Source organism: Sceloporus occidentalis, unplaced genomic scaffold (assembly GCF_023333645.1).
Source record: "Sceloporus occidentalis isolate IW3139 unplaced genomic scaffold, rSceOcc1.0.p SCAF_7, whole genome shotgun sequence".
NCBI classification, from domain to species: Eukaryota; Metazoa; Chordata; class Lepidosauria; order Squamata; family Phrynosomatidae; genus Sceloporus; species Sceloporus occidentalis.
In genome coordinates this window covers 33596380-33620013 of record NW_028316987.1, presented here as the reverse complement: position 1 = coordinate 33620013, position 23634 = coordinate 33596380, and the positions used below count along the sequence as shown (strand labels likewise).

General features: G+C 41.2%; 1 protein-coding gene across 1 annotated transcript in view; it reads right to left on the bottom strand.

Moving 5' to 3' along the window:
* The window catches only part of GLI3 (GLI family zinc finger 3), a 282260-nt gene that overhangs the window by 123500 nt on the left and 135126 nt on the right, over positions 1 to 23634 (bottom strand). Inside the window, exon 5 of the mRNA XM_089532565.1 lies at positions 3274 to 3379. Within this exon, the coding sequence (XP_089388691.1) occupies positions 3274 to 3379 (106 nt within the window). The remainder of the gene's footprint in view (positions 1 to 3273; positions 3380 to 23634) is intronic.

The following is a 23634-nucleotide window of genomic DNA, read 5'->3' as shown; positions in this document are numbered from 1 at the left end:
TCTATTCCCCATATGTCTCCTGTCAGATTCAAGAAACCTAACATTGGCTGTACAGTGCTTGGACCTTCTGTATTTAAAAACATATCTAGTCATCACTTTCTAGTAATTAAAACAGACTAACAGTCTAAACAGCTACTCACCTCTATGTAGCTCTTCCAAACACAAACCTCCATTAAAAAGTGCTCTCTTTTTTCCTTCTGACTAGCTCTACCAGTGTGCATACATATAGCCAAATATTTTGCCACACATCTGGGGGTGTTCCCAAAAAGGCTATGAAAAATGCACAGCAACTCACAGATCTTTTTTTCCCAACTAGTTGTGAATACCATTATTCTCATGATGGATTTACATATAATCCTCAGTAATGACTGTACTAGGTATCTTTTAAAAGGTCCCTTTTAAGCCAGTTTAATTCAGACTATTCAACGAAATTTTCATGCACAACTGAATACAATGCAAATAATAACTGAGGCAAGTAACCTCAATGGAAAAATAAATCGCAGATTCTTGGAAGTCTACTCTTCTTCCCCCTGCCCAATAAATAAACAGAGAAGGGTTTTTTTTGTGTGTGTTTTTTTAATGCTGATGGAAGACTGGAACACAGATTTATTGCTAGCCTTCAGGCCAATTTCTTCTGAAATTACAATTTAGCTAATAAGAGACTGATCCAAAATAACTGCTGGTAAAAAATTGTGTGTGTAACTTGGGTATGTAGTTAGGATTGCTAATATCAATTAATTCTTCTCACGGAGGAGGAGTTGTTTTAAAACAACTTCATTTTTTTTACTCCAGCATATATGTAATTACACAGCTGTAACTAATAGCCATGGAGAAGCAATCTGCCATCTAAACAACTAGCATTATTCTTCAATGTATTACTTGTGCTTTTCTTCTTTTATTTCTGCACCGTGAGTGAGGGATTATTAGAGATGATTAAATGTATCTATCAAGCCTTTTAGTAAAGGACTAAACCTGCTTTGTGGGTTTGCAAGTATTACAGTAGTTCTTCTGAATATTACAGTCCATGATATAAAATATTTTCACATAAACACACACACACACTTCCAATGTATTGGCACACCTCTCTCCATCTACAATAAGGCAATGTTTAATTCTGCACAAAGCTTTTTTTCTCTTTCCAGCACATGGTATCACGAGTACTTTCCTTTATCTTAGTGTTAACTGCGTGCTCCATCACGTTTGATATTTAGTTTGGGTTACAATGCCATCAATCAAGAGATTGGATATATGGATATATATGCATGCAGCCATCAGAATCTATGAAAATCTACCAAAATTTCTATTGCTTTTCATAGGAATCACTTGTAAAAAGCTTTTGATGTTTTTAGCAGCAATAACATTCCAAACTTAACCCAAAAAACGGAAAAGGGGTAAAAAAAAAGGAGGGAGACTAACAAGTCCTTGTTTTCTATTAGTATTTCACAGGGTTAGTACTATTTAATTTAGAGTGTTTAGATGGACAACTCACAAAATAAATATCAACAAAATATATAGGCAATAGTTGCTAGCTAGCTGTTATAAGGCAGACCAACCATTAAGGCATGATACCATTTTGCTTCAGCAAATCCACAGACAAACACCATCCATTCCTAGAGTACTGTATATATAGTCAGCCCTCCTTATCCACTGATTTTTTCATCCAAGGACTCAAGCATCCACGGCTTAAAAATATTCCAAAAAAAGTATAAATTCCAAATAGCAAACCTTGTTTTCCATTTTATATATGGAACATCATTTTGCTTCCCCATTATATTTAAGGGATCTTGAGCATCCAAGGATTTTGTTATCCACAGGGGGTCCTGGAACCAAACCCCAGCGGATAACAAGGGCCCACTGTACTTGACTATAAGTCAACCTCATGTATAAGTCGAGGGCAGGTTTTGGGAACAAAATTATGGATTTTGCCATGACCCATGGATAGGTCGAGGGTAAAATTTGGAGGCTCTTTCAGTGTGTATATTTGTACACAAAGCAAGAAGGTCTCTAGTTGAGGCTTTTTGTTTCAGCATTTCAACTTTGGTTGCACTCTTCACTTCCCAGACAGGGGCGGCAGGGAGGTAGAGGGACTCTGTTTAACGGCAATCAATCACCCAGGACTCTTTCTGCTTGGCTCAAGAGAGAAAGAAACTCTCTTTCCACTCCATGGGGAAATCAGAAATAGCTGCTATCACATTACCATACTGACCCATAAATAATTTGACCTGGGATTTGGGGGTCAATTTTGGGGCATACATTTTTAGACTTATAGACAAGTACATATGGTAAATCTTGCCCTCATTTTTGTGCAAAATAATTTCTCAAAGGGTATAATAAAACTTTCATTAAACTCTACAGTTTGCAAATCAACAGGCAGAATTGGGAAGAGCCACTCCCTACTTCACTCCTACCTCATACACAAATTCGTCCCGCTCCCTTCCTTTGCATAGCTAAACAGGTTACATTGTTATATATGTGTGTGTGTGCGTGTGCGTGTGTGTGCATGCGCGCGCGTGCACGCAACTTCAAGTTGCCTGTCAACTTATGGCTACCCTATGAATTTCATAGAATATTCTTAGGCAAGAAAAAAATCAAAGGTGTAACATGCTACACCTAAAATTTTAACCAGGATTTGAAATAAGGGTCTGAAGCAAATTTAAGCATCTTGAAATGAAACCTTATTAGCATTAATGATGTTTCCTGTCATCTAAAAACCATCTCTTGGGCCTTACTTTGCCTGGAATCCTGCCTATTTATGTCCATTATGTCTGCTGGATTACTTTCCTAATTTATCAACAAATGTTCAACTGGAGTTGCCTGTTTTGGGATGGTATAGGGCACTGTGGCTTAAAATAAACCAGGATCTCTGCAATAAAACCAGCATGCAAAAGAAAGGAAGTAGAGAGGAAGAACAACATGTGGTGCCAGTGTCATGGTTTATAAAGCCACGTTTTCTGAATCTGAAACTATCAGTCTCAGTTGGCCTCCATTTCAGTGGACCAGCCACCCACATACTGGAACTCCTTCACATCGTCCCATCCTATATTAGTCAATGGTGGCATGTGCCATACATCACTGCCCATTGACTAGTATGGGCATGAGCTCCTGTGATTTTTCCCATCTGCAGGGATATTGGAGTAAAATCTCATACTGTTTTCAGTACAAAGTTTCAAAACATGTCAAGTTAATGCACTAACATTAATTAAGTCTGATCCCCACATTTATTCTATGGTGTTTAATATATTGCTGTTATGTGCTGCAAATATTCATACTTACACATGTAACGGAGGAATAGGAGATGGTTCATAATGATAACGTCCCTCATGATGTCTTGCATCAATTGGTACAGGAGGATGGAATGCTGGGAAAAGGTGAGGTGGATCTGAAAAAAAAAAGAAACATGATTTCAAAATCATGTTATTGTAAATCTTAGCGGAATAAATCTATCAAGCAGCCTTATCTGTATATCTTACACTACTAATAAAATAAAATAAAGTTCTGCACCAGGGAAACAAAATGTTACATTCCATGTTTATATGGATGTTGGGGGTTGCACACATTTCCATATTTCCTCTTATTTTATATACACCATTTTACTATGCCACTGTAGTTTATGGGACTTGAGCATCCACCAATTTTGGTATCCATGGGGGGAGGGGGGAGGCTGGTACTAAACCCCTGCAAATACCAAGTGCCTGCTGTAATACATTCCATGCTTTTAAACTATTCTATATCATCAAATGAAGGACAAAGAACTATGGGGGCATTTTGCCCCTGGGGGCACTATGGGAGCACTTTGCCCCTCGAAAGCATATTCAGTGGTCAGACATTGTCCATACCATCTCAAATCTATCCTGGGAATAGACTCAGGTCAGACAAGTGACTATCTCGACCAGTTCTGTCTACTTTGGACTGAGGCAGATAGTCTGGAAGAAGAGTCCACAGGCTGCTCTGGGCCAACGCCATGGTCCCAAACAGGCGACTAGCAAATGCAGCTTTAATTCAATCTTGAAACGTCCAGCTCCTGCAGCCTTGGTGTGGCTTCAGAGTGGCTTCCAGCCACTTTGGGAGACATGTTCCTGAAGCGGCCAGAAGCTGCTTCTTTAGGCCTGTCCGTTTTGGGCCTTTGATGGACTGTCACAAGCAGAAATGTATCTTTCATATCACCAGATACCAAATCATTTTTTTATTCTGGAAATAATAGAGATTGAGTCTGGAACTTCCCGCAAGCAAAAATTTGCTGTACTAAGGTATGGTTTTCTCCCATCAGAGCTAGATGCTAAAATTCTCAGAAAGGTGAATACTGCTCCCATGCCAAATTTTGAACTTCTTTTTTGTTCCTTTTTGGTGCTACTGCAGAAGGGCAGAAGGTACATAATCCTATGAGTAAGCATGAAGAAGCACATGACAAGGACAGCATTCCACAAAGGCCAAAGTACTTTTCATTTACATGAGTCCAAGTGAAGTGTACAAGAGATAGAGTTTGGTTCATCCAATTTGCCTTGGCATGCATGAATATTCATGTCTTAATTTTAATATTCTCTTTTCATCGCTTTAATGGAAAATTACATAAAGAAGTCTTTAATAAATAATTACAGCATGCATATGTGAAGTGTCAGATCAAAGGGATTAGCTAGCCTTTCATAAGCACACCCATTTATTTATTTTTATTAAAACATGTTTTTAAAGGTTACAAAAGAAGGAAATCTTAATAAACACTAGTAAAATATAGTATAATAATGTAAATCATGAAGATGACTATTCAACAAAACCAAAACTGCAGAGTAATACTTCAACAGCTACAGTTGTAAGAGCAAGACAACCTGGAGCTCTAATGTTAAGGAACTTTATACATATTTGTGTATATGCTGTGTTTAAAAAATTAATAAATTCAGTGGGAAACAAAGTTATAGATCTTGAATACATTATGTAAATATGAGGAGGGACACAGATATTTTAGCATGTTTAAATCCTACTATTATTTGCTCCTGGAATTCAGCTATCACCATTCACATATTCCTATCAGCAGTTATAAACAAACTATAAACTTTGTTTTTGTCTTGTTTGTTTCTTCAAGGTTAATGTTATCATATCACAGCTGTTGATGTTGAGTATATCACAGAATAACAAGTTATATACTTCAAGAAGATAGAGTGTCTTACGGAAGTCCCAAATCACTATTCTGGCAATGGATAGTAGAATCACAGAGCTGAAAATGATCCTACAATCAAGAAGCACATACCCACATCCCAGGACTGGAGAACACAGATGAGATGTGACCAGAGCAGCAGAATGTTTTAGGAGCAAATACAAAAGTAGGAAAGAAAGGAGCAACTAAAGAAAGCAAGAAATAAATGAGGATTTGCTCACCCCATTGATGTGAAGGGGAAAAGAAAGGAAGGAGTTAATATTCTAAGGGTGCAAACTTGTGAAAATATCAAGTCCATACATACTTTGAAATACAGTCGTCCCTCGTATCCATGGACTTGCCATTTGCGGTTTCGACTATTCGCAAATGGCAAGCCAAGGGACAACCCCTCCCTCCCTCCTTCCTTACCTGCCTGAGGCAAGGCCTCAGCTGGCACGGGCTTCTTCATGCTGGCATGGCCTTGCCTTGGCAGGAGCACGGCCATACTGTCTGGGGAAATGGCCCCACCAGCCGAAGGAAGGCTGCGCCAACCCAGCAAGGCCACACCAGCCAGTGCAAGGCCGCGCTGATTGGAAGAAGATCTTGACTCAGCCGGCGTGGACTTCTTCCAGCCGGCATGGCCTTTGTCCAGCTTGGCCTTGCCTTGGCAGGAACAATGCCGCATTGGCCGGGAAAATGCCTGTGCCAGCCAGATGAAGGCTGCACCTACTGGAGCAAGGCCACACCGGTCTAAAGAAGGTCTTGGCTCGGCTGGAGCAGCCTTCCTCCAGTTGGTGTGGCCTTCCTTCAGCTGGCACAATAGTTTCCCCAGCTATCACAGCCTTGCTCCTGCCGAGGCAAGGCCACGCAGGCTGGAAGAAGAACGCTCCGGCCGAGGCAAGGCTTTCCTTGAGCCGGAGCGGCCTTCTTCCAACCGGAGTGGCCTTTGGCCAGCCGGCACAGTCTTGCCTCGGCAGGAGCAAGGCTGCACCAGCTGGGAAAACGGCTGTGCTGGCCAGAAGAAGGCCACTCCAGCCAGAAGAAGGCTGCTCCGGCCTAAGGAAGACCTTGCCTCAGCAGTGACGGTCATCTTCCAGCAGGCACGGCCTTCAGCCAGCCAGCTCAGCCTTGCCTTGGCTGAGTTTGTTAAACTTTCCAGACCATATAGGAAGCCAGAATTGTCATTAAATTATGCAGTATTGTTTCTGCATGAAATTTTGAAAAAGCTGACAGCTTCAGTGCTTCAAATATAGTTAAATGTAGAACGGTGACTATCATCCCACAATCCAGAGGACACAGGAATAATGGTCAGTTAGAATATGCTTTGAAGTGGTCCCCAAGATCATTCAGAAGAGTTTTTCCAGTACAAACAGCATCAAAACCAAGGGCCTAACCAGAGGATACAGAGGAATCCATGCCTGCTACATGACTGTATGTATCCCAAGTTGAGTTCAGTTGAAGAAATGTAATAGTGGGATGTGACGTCACTGAACTTAGTGTTTCACAATTTCCCAGAAGCTTCAGCAAATTCAATGAGTTAATTAATTGGGGGGTGGGGGATGGAGTGGGGAAACATTGAATTAATTGGGGAGGGGATGGGGAAACAAATGTCATTTGTTTCTTTTATTTGGAGATGTGATGGTCCCTACTAAAAAAAATGCAACCAAAAATCAGAGAGAACTTCATCCAACACACCTCTCAAGGAATAATTATTTTGCCGGGGGGGGGGGGGGGATCAAAAATGGGGGATGGATGTGGAGAGGAGCCCTCAATTAAAATTTTCTCCTTTGCAATAAGAGAAATGCTTTTTAAGACAATGATTTACTCACTCAAAATTCCAGGAACTGTGAAATATGAAGATCAGTATATATGACAGTCAACAGAATTAAAGAATGATATTTCAATATCCATGCTGAGACTGCCCTTTCAGGAGTGGCCCAGGACTTCATGGCCATAATGACAACCATGGGTCTGTCCCAAGTGGTATCTGGTCCTACTCGTGCTGCTGGGCACAATTGTTCCTGAGCTCTTACAGAATGGAGCAAAACCAGTCCCATGGTTTTCCAAAGAGCTAGTGGTGGTTAAGCAAGTGAGATAGAGACTAGAGTGACATTGGCAGAAGACTCCACATGAATCTGACCAAACACAGGCTAGAACCTATTTGAAAGCCTACTCTGTGGCAGTGCAGGAAGCAAAGAAATCACCGAATTTTCCAGCGTATAAGACAACATTTTAGCCCAGGAAAATCTTCCCCAAAGTCGGGGTCATTTTATATGCCAGAAAAAAAAGGCCTTGCCAGCCAGTTGGGTCCTAAAGAGAGGCCGCGGCAGCAAGGCCTTCTACCGAGGTGGAGGACGTGCCGCGTGGCTCCTCCACCTCGGGAGAAGGCCTTGCCACCACGGCCTCTCTTTAGGACCCAACCGGCTGGCAAGGCCTTCTCCTGAGGCAGCTCACACAATGCATCCTCTGCCTCGGGGCCCAACTGGCTGGCAAGGCCTTCTCCCAAGGCGGAGGACATGCCACACGGCTCCTCTGTCTCGGGAGAAGACCTTGCTGCTGCGGCCTCTCTTTAGGGCCCAACCGGCTGGCAAGGCCTTCTCCCGAAGGCAGAGGAGCTGCGCGGCACGTCTTCCGCCTCAGGAGAAGGCCTTGCCACTGTGGCCTCTCTTTAGGTCCCAACCAGCTGGCAAGTCTTTTTCCCGAGGCAGCTCGCGCGGTGCATCCACCTCGGGAGAAGGCCATGCCCCAAAAAGACCCATGTTCCTAGAAGCCCCACCCCTGCACAGGGTGACACCTAGGCTGGTAATGCCACTGACAGGCAAATGTCATTCTTGGGCTTGAAATGGGCCAAAAAGGGCCAAAGGTTTGGGGGTATTTGCCAACTAAAACAATTTAAAAAGTTGTAGCAGTGAGGGTGTAGGAGAGGGTTCATATCTCCATGGTCCTCTGGAAGATCAATGTTGTTTCTTCACCCCCAGCTGTTGCCCACCCACAATTTAGACCTTCGGTTTCTAAGAGGCAAATCAGATGGGCAGCTTGGAGTGGCCTCTGGCTGTTCCAGATATGATTGGTCCCCAATTGGTCTGGGACCATGGCGACCAGAAGGCCTACTCCTGAAGTGGGCTTGCTGCTGCGTTCCTAATGGGCTCCCAGCAGGAGTGGATTTAATCCACTCTGTTTACCAATGGCTTCAGGCCACTTTAGCCATTCTCAGAGAAGCTTTGGGCCGCTCCTGGGGTGTGCATAGTATAAACGCCATGTCCCCGAAGCAGCCAGAAGCCACTTTATTTGGCCTGTCTATGTCAGGCCTAAGAGGTATTAATTTAAAAATTTGCCTTGGTGATAAAAAACTATGCAAATCTAGGAACGTTTCCCCCCTTCTCCCGTACAGTATTATTGATGAACTGAGTTTTCAGCTGGTACTAGCATTGCATGTTGTAGCCTATAAGGTGCAAAAACGTTAGGGCCTACAAAATGCATGCAAAACACAACAATCAGTCCTGATACTGTACAATTAATTGAAAAATTATTGATGTATAAAATTCTGTTACAACTGAGCTGATTTAAGAAAGATAAGGAAAAGGAAAGGAAAAGACAGAACCTATTCAGCACATGAGGAACTCATCTCCATATGATCATATATAAGAAATATGCTTCTTAGGTAGGTACTGATGAGTAGAGTATTCATCTAGGTTCACACAGTTCACTTTTATCAGATCAGAGTCTTAACCTAAACTCACAGATGGCATCAAAATGCATTTTAAGGGCCAGTTCTGCCTTTATCACTTTGCCGATGAAGCTTAAGTTGATCCCACAAGTTGGAGAACCACAGTAGACTGCTGACTGAAATGACAAAATACTACTTGCAATAACAATGCATAGCACTAGCATTTCTGCTTGTGCCCTCTCCTTTGAACATAAATATATGGGCCTTGAACCCCCTATGTGATCTATATGGGAAAGCTTCCTGCAAATCAGTATCAGCCCTCAGCAACTTCCAGGAGACTTACTTAGCATAATTACACAGACTCACAGGAACCTGAGGTTGACAGACATTTAGATAAATGTGCAGCATTTTACATCAATTACTAGCTTCAAAGTTTAGGGTTTGAATTCAAAAAAGAATGTATAAAGAAGAATTAAAAAAAAATAAATCAAAAAATGAAAACAGGCAAGATACTTCAGTTCATAAACTACCTAACCTTAAAATATTTCAAGGATATGCAACCATCTATAGAGTACCCCGGATACTCCAGGGGGATATGAGATCTGTATTTCAACCATAAAGAAGTCCTCACATATTGAGTCATTACCCAATTTTACTTAAAAATTTGCATTTGGATTCTCCACTTGAAAGCACTGGCCATAAACACTGTGATACCTCATAAAAGACTGTTTGTGTTCATCTCCTCCAAGACCAACTGCTGGAGCCCTACACTGCCAAGATCATATTTCAAAAACAGGCATATTAAACAGCTTTTAGTGTTGGTTTCTATAGAGGAAAAATATCCTAAGAAAGATATTTCGCAACTACCCAAAAATAATGCTGCCAGTCCTATTCCTACTTTGTTGATTTATTCCTTTAGAAATAAGTAAGTACACCCAGGGACAAAGCCATTTCAGACAAAAGACAAATCCCTTAACACTGACTAGACCTTCAATAAAACACACTCAATCCTATTCTGGACACATGTTCTCTATTATACACCTGATAAAGTAAGAAATGTGTCTACTAAGGTTTAGCTTATGCGGAACAGTCACTATCCAGTGATGGGAGCACATGTTTTGCAGAAGATTCTAGATAGAGTTCCTGGCATCTTCTGGCAGAAGGTTTCAGCTAGTGTAATGTGAACATCCTCTGCCTGAGACCCTGTGGAGCTGCTGCCTGCCAGTCAGTATAGACAATACTGGCATACATAGACAGATAAATATGTAGGATTTTATAAGGTAGGTCTTCCACAGGTCTGTGTAGGTTATGTATACACAATTCTGGAACTGAAATAATCCACCATTTATTTATTGACTGATTGATTGTTAGAGGACTTCTTGTTGGTTGTACCACAGGTTTGAATTATTCTTTCTTTCTACTAAAAGATTATGTTGAACTCATCTTTTTAGGAACAGTGTCTCCCATTTGTAGGGTAGAATTTCTATTCTCCTATTCTTAGCAGTGAACTAAATAAAACTAAACTGTAAAGTTCTCTGTGAGAGGTTCTCCTTAAAATCCAAGTCGTAAAACTAGATGTCTATAAAATCTCAGTCCTAATCACCCAGGCTCCAACTAGGTCTCTGATTGATGGTGGCACAAATAGTCTGTCTTGATATTTTTTAAGCTCAGTGGAGCCATATTTCATTTGGGTTCAGTCTATTTAATTATTTTTACATCATTCTGTAATATAACATGTTATAAGTGCACAAACTTCTTGGATCTGTTTAGCAAATGAAAATAACTTTGTGGGATAGATATTAAAAACACAAACACACACAAGAGTCTTAGAAATCCCATGCCAAGGGACTCTGTAGGAGGAGATCCTTGCAGTGCTATTTCATATATGTTTTCCGATCATCTTTATTTACACAGATGAAGTTGTGTAAACATTAGACATACAATATTCTAATTCTAATTAGAGCTACTTCACATATTATGGAGCTCCTACATGTAGCACCTGTGAATTGTTGTCAAATACAAAAGCCCTTTTGGCTCACCATTCTTTGACTTCTAAGGAGGAAAAGGAAAGAAAGGGCAAAGTAAAAACCTACATGATTACCACATGTTAGGATCCATATCTTGGCTTCGCAATCATTTTTACAAAGAAGTGCAGTCTGTGAACCAGTCTGCAAGTTGTCATAGGCATATACAGCGTACTTAGGTATTACATGCAATTTAAGCATTGTAATCCTACTCCTAAACAAATTTGATTATGTATTTTCAAACACATATTTTCAGAGTCCTCTTACATTAAATTTTTCACTGCATCTTGGTTTCACCTTTTTCCAAATTCCAATGATGTGGGGGTGGGGGAGGAAGGATAGCAAAGTATTCCATCATTGTAACAGAGCTGTCTACTTACACCTCTACCTCACATAAAATCCACCATAATTATCCAGTTTAGAGTTTATTATATACACATGAGCAATACAGATGTGGGACATCATAACTCAAGTAGTATGTGTAATAAGTTGCTGCACAATAGCAATCTCCTGTTGCAATACTTGACAAAATAGCCCATGATGGTTTTTCCAAAGTCAAGCTAAAACTGCTGAAGCAGAATAAAGTGCCACTAAACCTGGCTACCCCTTATTTATCATACAATTTCCTGACTGATGGTTTCACAAACCAGCTGCTAAGTGCTGTGTATTCTACTGCCAGAAAAGTAACATGCTAAATGGGAGACAGGGAGAATAATGTACAAACCAGAGGAATCAGTTTTCCTGAGGGAATTAAAACTCTTCAGACACAGGTAAGCAATAAATGCTACATGCTTGTGGGTGCAAAACACAGGACTTTGCAAAACTGTGGATATTCATATGAAAAAAAAATCAAAGTTATTTAAAATAATCCCAACTGAGAAGACCTATCTTAGACCAAGTACACATGAACACACACACACTCAGCTTGGTTCCCTACTAGCTTATTTAGTTTTTCTTGTTATATTCTTACCAAAAGAGCAAAAAATATCATTCTTTGAACCCAACCACCAGTTTTCACTCTAATATCTTCTTAATGTGCATGCCATTTAAAGACTATCTGATTGCCAGATTGAGAGGGTGGGAACAGGGCAATATGAAATGAAATGAATGGGGTAGATTGAAAATAGAAGACAGTGGATGAGGCTGCTCTGGGAATAAATAGGGCCAGTTCAAATAGTGAACTAGAATCTTTTTAAACAGGTCACAATATAATGGTATCAAAGACTGAATTACAACCCATGAAAAATTCTAAATATTTTGCTGTTTTTAAATGAGTGGTTAAACTACTGTAAAGCTACTTACAATACATGTCATAGAGAATTCTGCTAGACCCATGATGGTGACCTGATGACTTGCGTGCCAGAGATGGCATGCAATGCCATTTGGCCTGGCACCCAGCAGAGAGAAGGTAGAACAGGCGTATGTGCCTGTTCCTCCTCCTGCCAAACCTTTCCCGGCCTCCAGAATCAGCTGGAGGCTGGGAAAGGCAAGGAGGGAGAAGTCCCACTCTGGAAGTCCTGCCCCCAGAGGGTGGAAGTTCCGCTCCTGGTGCCAGAAAAACTTTGAGTTGGGGCACTTGGTCCAGAAAAGGTTCACCATCACTGTGCTAGGCAGTTGGAATGACAAATATAACTTGAAGCCCACAAATGGTGGGGAAAATTCCCAGCCACTACTGATTTTATCTGTTGCTGTTGTTGTTAGAAATAGGGTGCTTATAGCTTGCCACATTCATAAAGACTATCAACTAGAGGCTAGAATGCCAGTTGACTTTATTATTAGATGGTATGAAACTATCTCTGCTTCAATATTTACCTAGTTGGAAGACATGAAGAAGTGCACCCGTGATTCTGAGACCACAATTAGTGCCAGTACCATTATCTGCTCAGTCAACTTTTACAAAAAAAACATATGGCCTTTTCTCCATACTCCTACAGTAGTAACGATTTGAATACCCTGCTAAATCCCAAATTTAAGATTATAAACAAAAGGGAAGAGGAAAAGCAAGAGCTCAGAATCACAATAGATACCAGAACCTGTCTTCATATCAAGTTCTTTACACGGAGAGGCTTCTTCATATGGGGGAAGATTTGATTATGTAAGTCACTACTTCCAAGTAGTATAGTTCAAGATACCATCAGGTTAACCATACAGGTTAACTCCACATTTAACTCTACTATCAAGCCTCCAAAATAACACCCTTGGCTCTAAAGTCCAAGTCTAGTCTTGGTTAAAACCATCTTCCTTCAGGTTTTAACTTTCTTCTCAGCCTTGTTTTTGGATTGGACAGAATTGAGAAGTAGAGATTTCTGTTTCAAGTGCAAAGCATTTGTTCTTTCCTCAAACAAGATACCTTCCTTTTCCCTCCTGCTCTCATAATGAATAAAACAGAATCTTCTATGAAACTTTTAATGATAGTAACATTTTCTATAAAAATGTCAGCCCAATGCAATCTTCTTGGGAGGCTTCCTTAACTCTGACCAGTAGGAATACTCTGACAGGTCTACCATACTTTTCACTATACATATTTCTGAATTATTATTTGTCCAAATACATTAGTGCAAGCAACATTAGCATCACTCGTTTAATACAATGAGACACCTATTCCTGAACTGTTGTTTTGGTCCTCTGAGGTAATCAAATACTTCATATGATCTATAGTTTGAATGGGTGCATTAGTGCAGTACACAGTATTTTGCTTCATTCAAGACTTACACAAGTATCTGTTCTATTCAGAGAACATTAATTCATTGCTTTTGGACAAGTGTCTCATAAATCCATGTAACATGTTAGAAGCATGTGTATGATGCTGGGGCACAGCTTTCAATCTTCTCTTGATTTTGGAAAGAAAAGCAAACAAAATGACAGACCCTTAATATTTCAGGTATTAAGATCAGGTATTCTTCACTAGCTAATGGGGGGATAGCAAAAATAATACTGTTTCATGACGTTCCTGTCAGTAAAGGCTGGGCTGCTAAGTGTCAGGATAGCGTCAGATTTCCCCATTACGATAGTACAGTGCACCCGCGTCATACGCAGGCGTGCTATACACAGCTTTTAGCATACGCTGAAAGCCGCACAGGAGCGGGTGGGGCAGGCATCCTATTTGGATGAATGGGGTGCACACCCATGGCACATGTGTGCCACTGCACCGCCACATGCACGAGCCCCATTCACTTAAATGGGGCTTGAGCATGTGTGGTATTTGGCTTACGCAGGGGGGTCCGGAACAGATTCCCCGCGTAAGCCAAGGCGGACTGTATCTGCAAGTACAGTACCAGATTGGTTTTTGTGCAGAAGGTAATCAATGGATTTGTGACACTGCCTAACAAAATTACAAACCATCTCCTGGTCAGATAAATGGCCTAAAATTATTAGAAACAGTTGAAGAAACATTAGAATACAAGAGCAATTTGAGGAAGCAGAATGCATTTCTTTTTTCCTTACTGCAAAAGATAAAGAGATTACAAATATAGTGGGCCCTCCTTATCCACAGATTTGTAGTTCTGAGCATCCATGGATGGGATGGAAGCCCACATTCTCCCCAATGGCAGCATACATGCAGCCACGCCATCATTGGGGACAACTGGACTGCCTCCCTCCCTCTTCCTTCCATCCATCCTTCCCTCCTTTCTTTCCCTCCATCCTTCTTTCTTCTCTCCCCTTTGCTCCTCCTCACCCTTTCTTTCCTTCTGTCCATTCTTCCTTCCTTCTATCCTTCCTTCACTCCAGGGGTGGAGGCTGGAACGTCCAACAGCTGAAAGGAGCTGGAGCCAGGCTTCAGTCTCAGAGCCTCCCGGCCCCAGGCTCAGCACCTGGGTTGGAGCCTCCAGGCTCCATGACCTAAGCCCTGGGCCTGGCGTTGGCTCCATTAGGTTTCAAAATTGATTTGATAATGATAAATATTAGAAATCAGGATTTTAATCTGTTACCTCTAACATTAATTAGGTTGTTGTTGTTGTTAGGTGCCTTCAAGTCATTTCCAACTTATGGTGACCCTAGGGTAAACCAATCACAGAGTTTTCTTGGTGAGTTTCTTCAGAAGGGGTTTGCCATTGTTATCTTCTGAGGATGAGAAAGTGTGATTTGCCCAAGGCCACACTGTGTGTTTACAAGGTCGAGCTAAGATCCAAACCGTGGTCTCCAGAGGTATAGTCCAATGATCAAACCATTATACCACAAGTTATGTGTTACTTAAAATTTTATTTAAACCTTTTAGATTGAGATGTCTCCACATTTATGGAATTTGGGGCTGAATGTTTAAACAGAAAAGAAGCACCCTCGGGTTGTGTCTGATATAAGCTTTCTAATCTCCAGGAGGCTGGCGATAGTGATGCTGTTTTCATTCGAATCTGTTTAATAAGGTCTTGAAAAGCCAGTAAGAGAGGTATCATAGCCAAAGTTGGAATGCTGGAGTCAAGCAACTGAAATACAGGATCCAAAACTGACACTGAAGGACAGGTGACATCTGGGCCATCCGGAGGACAATGTTGGCAAACATTTTGAATCCTCCAGAGGTGATGATGGTGTAACATGCTCAACGTTGCCAGAAAAAGATGAGGTCAGAGGAGATGGAGAAGCAGGGGAAGAGGATTCAGAATCCCTGTCAGAAGAAGACCTCTCTCAATCTTACTTTATGCAGATGATGTAGTCCTACTATCATTTTAATGTGCTGGACTTAAGCTCCTACTGAGGACCTTAGACAATTATTGCAAAAAGGATCTATTTAAAATCAATTATAACAAAACTAAAATAGTGGTATTTTTGAAGAGGAGCCCAAAACACAGATGGCAAATTGACAACAACATGATCGAACAGGTGACAGTTTACAATTATCTGAGAATCATATTCCACTAATGAGGGTCTTGGCGGGCACAACAGAATAATGTTGTAACGAGTATATAGAGAAGCAGTAAGGCCCTCGGTTTCTTTTCTTATTTTTACAATGGAGGGCAATACGTTCCATCAGCCATACAGGTATTTGTGGCCGAAGTGCTGGCCCAACTGCTGTATGGCTCAGAAGTTTGCTCATCTGGCAACATCTCCCTGTTCAATGCTGTGCAAACTTAGGTCCCGAACAGACAGGCCAAAATAAAGCTGCTTCGGCTCACTTTGGAGGTATGCTGTTTAAATGATGCATGCATCCTAAGAGGCTGGAAGCTGTGCTAAAGCCACACTCCAGTTCTAATGTCTGTTTGGGCCCTAAATTTCTGAGAATGATTCTTGGGATCCCTAGCTGTGCTCCCAATGTAATTCTATGGCTAGAAGCACGGTTAATGTCCAATTCAGAGTCATATTTGGCAGTGTAAATTTAATATTTAGTTAAAGACGCTTTTCAATCCAGTAATATTATCCCCATCAGGGACATAGCCAAGGGGGGGGGGGGTTCTTGGGGTCTGGACCCCCCCTTCCATTAGAAAAATGAATGGTGTGTGCTGCTGCGTCAAGCCCCATTATAATGGTGGCACTTAGTCTGGACCCCCCCTTCCTAAAATCCTAGCTACGTCCCTGTCCCCATTAACTTTAACAGTTTTTTGTCAGTCCAAATGGAAGAAATCTGTAATTACCAAATTGTCAGCTACAGGTTTTTCAGTAACTTATATCCAAATGTTAGGGTATGACAAAGCAAAGACAAACATTGCTCAGCACATCAAGACATTAACTTCCAAACTCTTATAAGCCAGGCAGTACTACATCTTATATTTAAAGACAATAGAGGATTATTTGTATCTGCCAATTATTTGACAAACTTGAACATTCCCAAATTAAAAAGAGTTCTTATGCTAGCCAGGATTGGATGGCATATATAAAAAGATCCCATAATCGAAACGGATTTGCTCCTGTGGTTTAGACGAAGTTCAGTCAGTGTGTCATGTTCTACTTTATTGTACTTTCTATAAAGACATCAGAGCCTCACTTATAACTCCTCTTATTCAAAGAATCCCTGGTAGACGAGATAAACTCTATGTAGAATTCATTCTCTCAGAGCTAAATGATCAAATAACTGCCAAAGTCTCTAGATTCTGTGCAGCTACTATCGATTGCCGTAAAGGGGTAGAAAAACAACATTGTTCAATATCTGGTTATTAAACCTCACATTACTTCCTTTTTTATGATGACTGAAAGGAGTTTGAAATGTATACATTATGCCTAGCTGGTTGTCATGTAATGTTTTCACCCTATTTATTATTATGCTGGCTATTTTCCATAATAAAATCAAATGAATGAATGATACCAGAGTACTCAAGCAAAGTGAATGAGTCCAATGGTAGGTGTTCACAGGAGAACCGCAACCTGTTTCAATATCAACAATAAGGAGAGTGGCACCCTACTTATGGTGGTGATACTGATCACAGTACAAGTATGACCAGTAAGATCCTGGTGCCTAACTCCATGGATAATCCCATTAAAATCAGTCAGTATACGAGACTGAATTGTACAAAGTCCTTTCGGTAACTAGTATCAAGATGTCCTGGAAGATGTGTGTGATCTGTCTCTCAAAAATGCAACCATCCACAACATGGTGATAGAGGAAGTGGATAATGTTGAGAAGGATCTTGAATCTGAGAAGAGTCAGTAGGATGATTCACCAGCACATTCTGGTTGAGCATAATCTCAGCAGTGGAATCTTGAACTACCACACTCAGTATTAATAATGTCATTGACACCAATACTGAGACAACCACTGAACCAGAAGAAGTCAAGACTGGCTCAGCCGGCGAGGTGGAAGGCACAATTGCTTAGAATATCTGTACTCCTTCTCCTGTATTTCCACCTCCACTGCATCCATTGAGCCTGAATGGTATGGAGAACCTGCTGTTTTCTTGGCAAGAGAGTCAAGTTTCTTGCCCTCTTTATCAGAGGGGGTGGTATGGGTTTGCTGCCGGGTTGGAGAAACGGGAAAAAATTGAGGTATGGACACTGGAAAGGCTTTATATGGGGAGACGTGGAGGGGCAAGGTTACCATCGAAAACAGCAATTGATTGCTTTGAAAGCTCCAAATCAGTACTGTGCAAGCACATTACATCTCGTGTATTTAAGTCACAGAGACCATAAAGAAAATTAGTGCCTTCAAACCCACATGGTTTTGTGTCTGGGATCCATATGCTATCCATGAAGAAATCTAGATCTGTGGGAGATGAGTGTAGAATAGGATTGTTCTACTTGCACTGCATGATGAGTGTTTCTCCTGTATGAATGTAGGGAGGATAGCTCTATGATCTCCCCTTCCAAGTCACAGCAAATAACTTGAAGGCTGTCATTCCAAAGCACAGTTAGTTGCTTCTTAGTATCAAGAAGGCTATGTCCCTCCTGAAGTATTAGTTCTTCAAGGAAACTGCCCAGAACTGGGGTAGGGGCCTCCAATACCAAAGGAAGTGAGATCAAAGGGTAAGTGATGTGGTGAATATGTTGAGAAGAGGCATCTTCAGGGACTACAATGCAGGCACCGTAGCATCTAAAGACAAATGCACAGCCAGTGCCAGGACTGGAGAAGCAAAGGCATGGGTAGAATCTACCTCCTCTCTGTCCTCCTATATCCCCCCCCCCCCCACGTCTATATCCTTATCTTTGTTCTTGTCTAGATGAGGACATCTGTACTGAGAAAAAGATGATATTAAGCTACCTGTGATAGGCAGAACAGGGAGGTTTGAAGCTGCCAGTATACAATGGATGGCTGATGGGTATGTTGGTACCAGAGTCAATGTCTGGGTAGGTGCCAAGGTGGCCAGGCTCAGAGTGTGTTCTGGTGGGTTCAGAACTGTTGTTATAGCACCTGAGCATTTCAGGATGTCCACATAAGTGAGGGCCATATTAGGGGTGGACGTAGGAAGTGGTATCAGAGCCCAAATGCCATCTGGTTGTAGAAGTATGGGCCAAGGTCTTCAGCACATCTTTCAGTGTAAAGGCTTTTAGGTGCATCATCCAGTTTTGTAAGTGCATGCCTTGGGAACCTTTGGTTTTGATTATATGCCTCAACAATATGGGTCACCCTGAGGCAAAAAAAAAAAAAAAGGCAATGGGAGTACCTGTTCCTAAGAAAGCACCAAAAAAAACCTGTGTGTATGTTTGACTTCACAGAGAAACACACATACATTTTGCCTCCCTCACTAGACATCTGTGCTTAGCTCTTTCGCAAGTTTCCATAGCTTATTTCTTTACCCTGTATAAAAAGCTAGCACAAGAGATCCAGAGCAAACATCAGAAAGCAGAACATTCTTCCAGCTGGAATTCCCACCTTGGCAAGGCAATGCAGAGAGACTGAGTATTGCACATACTTGGTGTCCATCTTACCACCTTTGTGTTCGTGTAAACCAAAACACCTTGTGGGAACATGCTTTATTAGTTTTCAGTGGCTCCCCAACAATCTGTGTGCCAAATGCTAAGAGAAGTAGCTATCTGAGCTGGAAGAAAAAGAGGCTGGAAATGATTTCATCAACTGGCAGGTACTGAAAGTTCCTTGGCATGCCAGATTTGCTGCAGGTATTGGCTAAATAGCTGTTGGCTGGTTTTCAAACAGAACACTTTACTCCTTTCCACAGTCCTTGCCATTCCACTGCCTAGAGATTTAAAGTGGCTATACAGCTTAAAAAACCAAAAACTCACAAACTCCAAAAACTCAAAAGCTCCAAAATCCCTTATAAGTACATGGTTTTTGTTTTTTAAAAATTTAGTTTTACAAAGATAAACATTTAATATATAACCATGTTGAAATTCATTTTGAATACAGGCATAGCTCAGTTAATAAGTTTTAACTGTGGAGTCAGAAAGAGCGCTGCTCAGTTTTGAGAATGGCAACTCATCCTTCCCTCCACCTAGTTCCTTCTGACCCATCAACTGATAGAAATGGAATTGGGAGAGTTTGTCTTTATCCTCTTGCAGAGTTGGAAGGGATTATATGGGTCATCAAGTCCTAACCCCTTATCAGTGTTGCCCATCTAGGCTTGCTAGCCTTATTTTTCTGTTATAGCCATGCAAAAAGAGTTCTCTGCTGGACAGACAATAAGCACTAATCAAGCAGACACTAATCCTCTTTTGCATACACTCCCACCCTGAGGCCTGCCATTAGCAACAGAACAATACAGCCACTCCTCCCCATTTTGTATTATATTCAAACATGATTAGGCATTTAAGTCGTATACAGAATGTGAGGCACTCCCCGCAAGACCTCCTTCAGTACAGCCACTGATGTTTGCCCATAATCTCAAAATTTTGATCAGGAGGGCTTTAAACTGAGTTATATGGGGGAGGGAGACAGTATTCTGGAAGGCAAAAGGGTTGGTCAAAATAGTCATCCCTGTCGAAGAGGGAAGAAGGCAAACAATGCAAAGATACAACAGTGGGAAGCAAAAAAAATTGCACAGGCAGCAAGTAAAGGGAACACATGATCTTAAATGTCTCTACACTAATGCACAGAGTATGGGGAATAAGCAAGATGAACTTGAACTCCTAGCACAACACAGGAAATATGATATAATAGGCCTCACTGAAACCTGGTGGGATGAGTCTCATGATTGGAATGTAGGAATACAGGGGTATAACCTTTTCAAGAGAAATAGGCCAAACAGGAAAGGAGGAGGAATAGTATTATATGTCAGGGACATTTACACCAGTGAAGAGATCCAGGACATCAATCCTGGAAGCCAGGTAGAGAGCGTCTGGATAAAAATTAAAGGGGAGGGAAACAACAGGGATGTTATTGTAGGAGTCTACTACAGATCCCCAAGTCAGACTGAAGAATTGGATGATGCCTTTCTAGGGCAGATGACCACAGACTCAGAAAAGAGAGATGTAGTAGTGATGGGTCACTTCAACTACCCTGATATTTGTTGGAAGTCAAACTCAGAAGGTCTAGCAAATTCCTCACTTGCCTGGAAAACAATGTCATTGTCCAAAAGGTGGAAGAGGCAACAAGGGGATCAGCTATTTTAGATCTGATCTTAACCAACAGAGAAGACTTAGTTAATGGAGTGCAAGTGGTGGGATCCTTAGGTGGGAGTGACCATATTTTCCTAGAATTTGTTATATAATGGAAAGGAGAAGCCAGGCACAGACAGACATGCATTCTAGACTTTAGGAGAGCCGATTTGAATAAACTTAGAGAAATACTGGAGGTGATCCCATGGTCAGGAATACTAAAAGAGAAGGGAGTTCAGGACGGATGGGAGTTTCTCAAAAGGGAGATACTGAAGGCACAGTTTCAAACAGTTCCAATGAGGAAGAAAAATGGGAGATGTCTCAAGAAACCAGGATGGATGACTAAAGAACTTTCAATTGAGGGTTCAAATTGTATATTTTTTAATCTTGTAAGCCGCCTCGATTGCATTTTGTAGAGAGGCGGGGTATAAATAAATTTTTATTATCATTATTATTATTATTATTATTATTAAACAGAATGTGTATAAGAAATGGAAAAATGGGGAAATCACCAAAGAGGAATTCAAACAAATAATAATTAATAATTAATTTGTTTTATTTATATACTGCTATTCCAAAGATCATAGCGGTGAACAGCAAGTAAGCTAATTAGCAAGTAAGCTAATTTGCCCCCAACAGTCTGGGTACTCATTTTAGCGACCTCGGAAGGATGCAAGCCTGAGTCGAGCTTGGGCCCTTTTGCTGGTCTTGAACTCGCAACCTTGTGGTTTTGAGTGAATGGCTGCAGTACAGGCATTTAACCACTGCGCCACCAGAGCACGTGTAGGGGTAAAGTCAGAAAAGCCAAAGCACAGAATGAACTCAGGCTTGCTAGAGAGGTTAAGAACAATAAAAAGGGCTTTTTTGGATATGACCACAGCAAAAGGAAGAAGAAGAAAATGGTAGGGCCACTGCATGGAGAAGATGGCGAAATGTTAATAAAAGACAGAGAAAAGGCAGAATTACTCCACATCTTCTTTGCTTCAGTCTTCTCATAAAAGGCAAAGGGTGCTCAACCTGGGGGAAATGGAACAGAGGACAGAATAGGAGAAATTCAGCACAGAATAAGTAAAGAGATAGTACAGGAATACCTAGTTCATCTAAATGAATATAAATCTCCAGGATCTGATGAACTACATCCAAGAATACTAAAAGAGCTGGCTAATGTAATGTTGGAGCCATTGGCAATAATCTTTGAGAACTCCTGGAGAACAGAAGAAGTCCCAGCAGACTCAAGGAGGGCAAACGTTGTCCCCATCTTCAAAAAGGGGAAAAAAGAGGATCCCAACAATTATCGTCCAGTTAGTCTGACATCAATACCAAGAAAGATTCTAGAGTAGATCATTAAACAGAGTCTGTGATCATCTAGAAGGCAATGCCATAATCACAAATATTCAACATGGGTTTCAGAGAAACAAGTCATGCCAGACAAATCTTATCTCTTTTTTTGATAAAATTACCAGCTAGGTAGATGAAAGGAATGCTGTCAATTTCTTGATTTCAGTAAGGCCTTTGACAAGGTTCTCCATGATATTCTTACAAAGAAACTTGTAAAATGTGGGCTAGACAAGGTAACTGTTACATGAATTTGTAATTGGCTGACCCGCCGAACCCAAAGGGTGCTCAGCAATGTCTCCTTCTCATCCTGGAGAGAAGTGACCAGTGGGGTCCCACAGGGCTCTGTCCTGGGCCTAGTGCTATTCAACATCTTTATGAATGATTTGGATGACAGAATTGGGTGCATACTTATCAAATTTGCAGACAACGCCAAATTAGGAGAAGTAGCTAATACCCCAGAGGACAGGATCAAAATTCAAAATGATTTGAATAGAATAGAAAGCTGGGCCAAAGCTAACAAAATGAACTTCAACATGGAGAAATGTAAGGTATTGCACTTAGGGTGGAAAAATGAAATGCACAGATATAGGATGGGAGACACCTGGCTAAATGAGACTACATGTGAAAGGGATCTAGGAGTCCAAGTAGACCACAAGTTGAACATGAGTCAACAGTGCAATGTGGCAGCTAAAAAGGACAATGCAATTTTAGGCTGCATCAATAAAAGTATAGAGTCTAGATCAAGGGAAATAATAGTGCCACTCTATTCTGCTTTGGTCAGACCCCACCTGGAATATTGTGTCCAGTTCTGGGCACAACAATTTAAAAAGGACATTAGAGAAACTAGAGTGTGTCCAAAGGAGGGCGATTAAAATGATGAAGGGTCTGGAAATCATGCCCTATGAGGAAAGACTCAGGGAGCTGGGGATGTTTAGCCTTTACAGAAACAGCTATTCTGGAGGGCCTTATCAAATCCTTTGTTGGAATCCAGATGAATGACATCCACAGCATTATTGTTCTTCTTCTTGTCGTGTGCCTTCAAATTGTTTCTGACTTATAGTGATCCTAAGGTGGACCTATAAGGGGGGTTTCTGTGGACAGAGTGTGACTCACCAAGGGTTAGTCAGCAGGTTTCCATGCCTGAGCAGGGATTTGAATCCTGGCTCCAGAGTTGTAGTCTGACACTCAAACCACTTACCAGATTGGAAAAAAAATCTAAGATTAGTTTGACAGGATTTGTTCTTGACAGACCGATGCTGGCTCCTACTAATCACTGCATTGTAATCAAGATACTAAAGTTCAACATCTTTCAGCAAACTTTTTATTCAAAACTAACATTATGCACAGATGGAATGAAACAACCAGGTCAGGGAAGCCTTGAATGAGTAACAGAAACATTTTAAATCTTCTAGTGAACATCTGAATGTTTCTTCCAATGTGCATCCTAAAAAAAAATTTGGTCTTTCAGCAGCCTCTTCTTTTCTTGTGATTTCCATTTTGGTGGTGAAAGTTATAGATCTGTGCTTTTTCAGCATGCTAGGGTAACTGGTCAGGCAAGCTGATTTGCT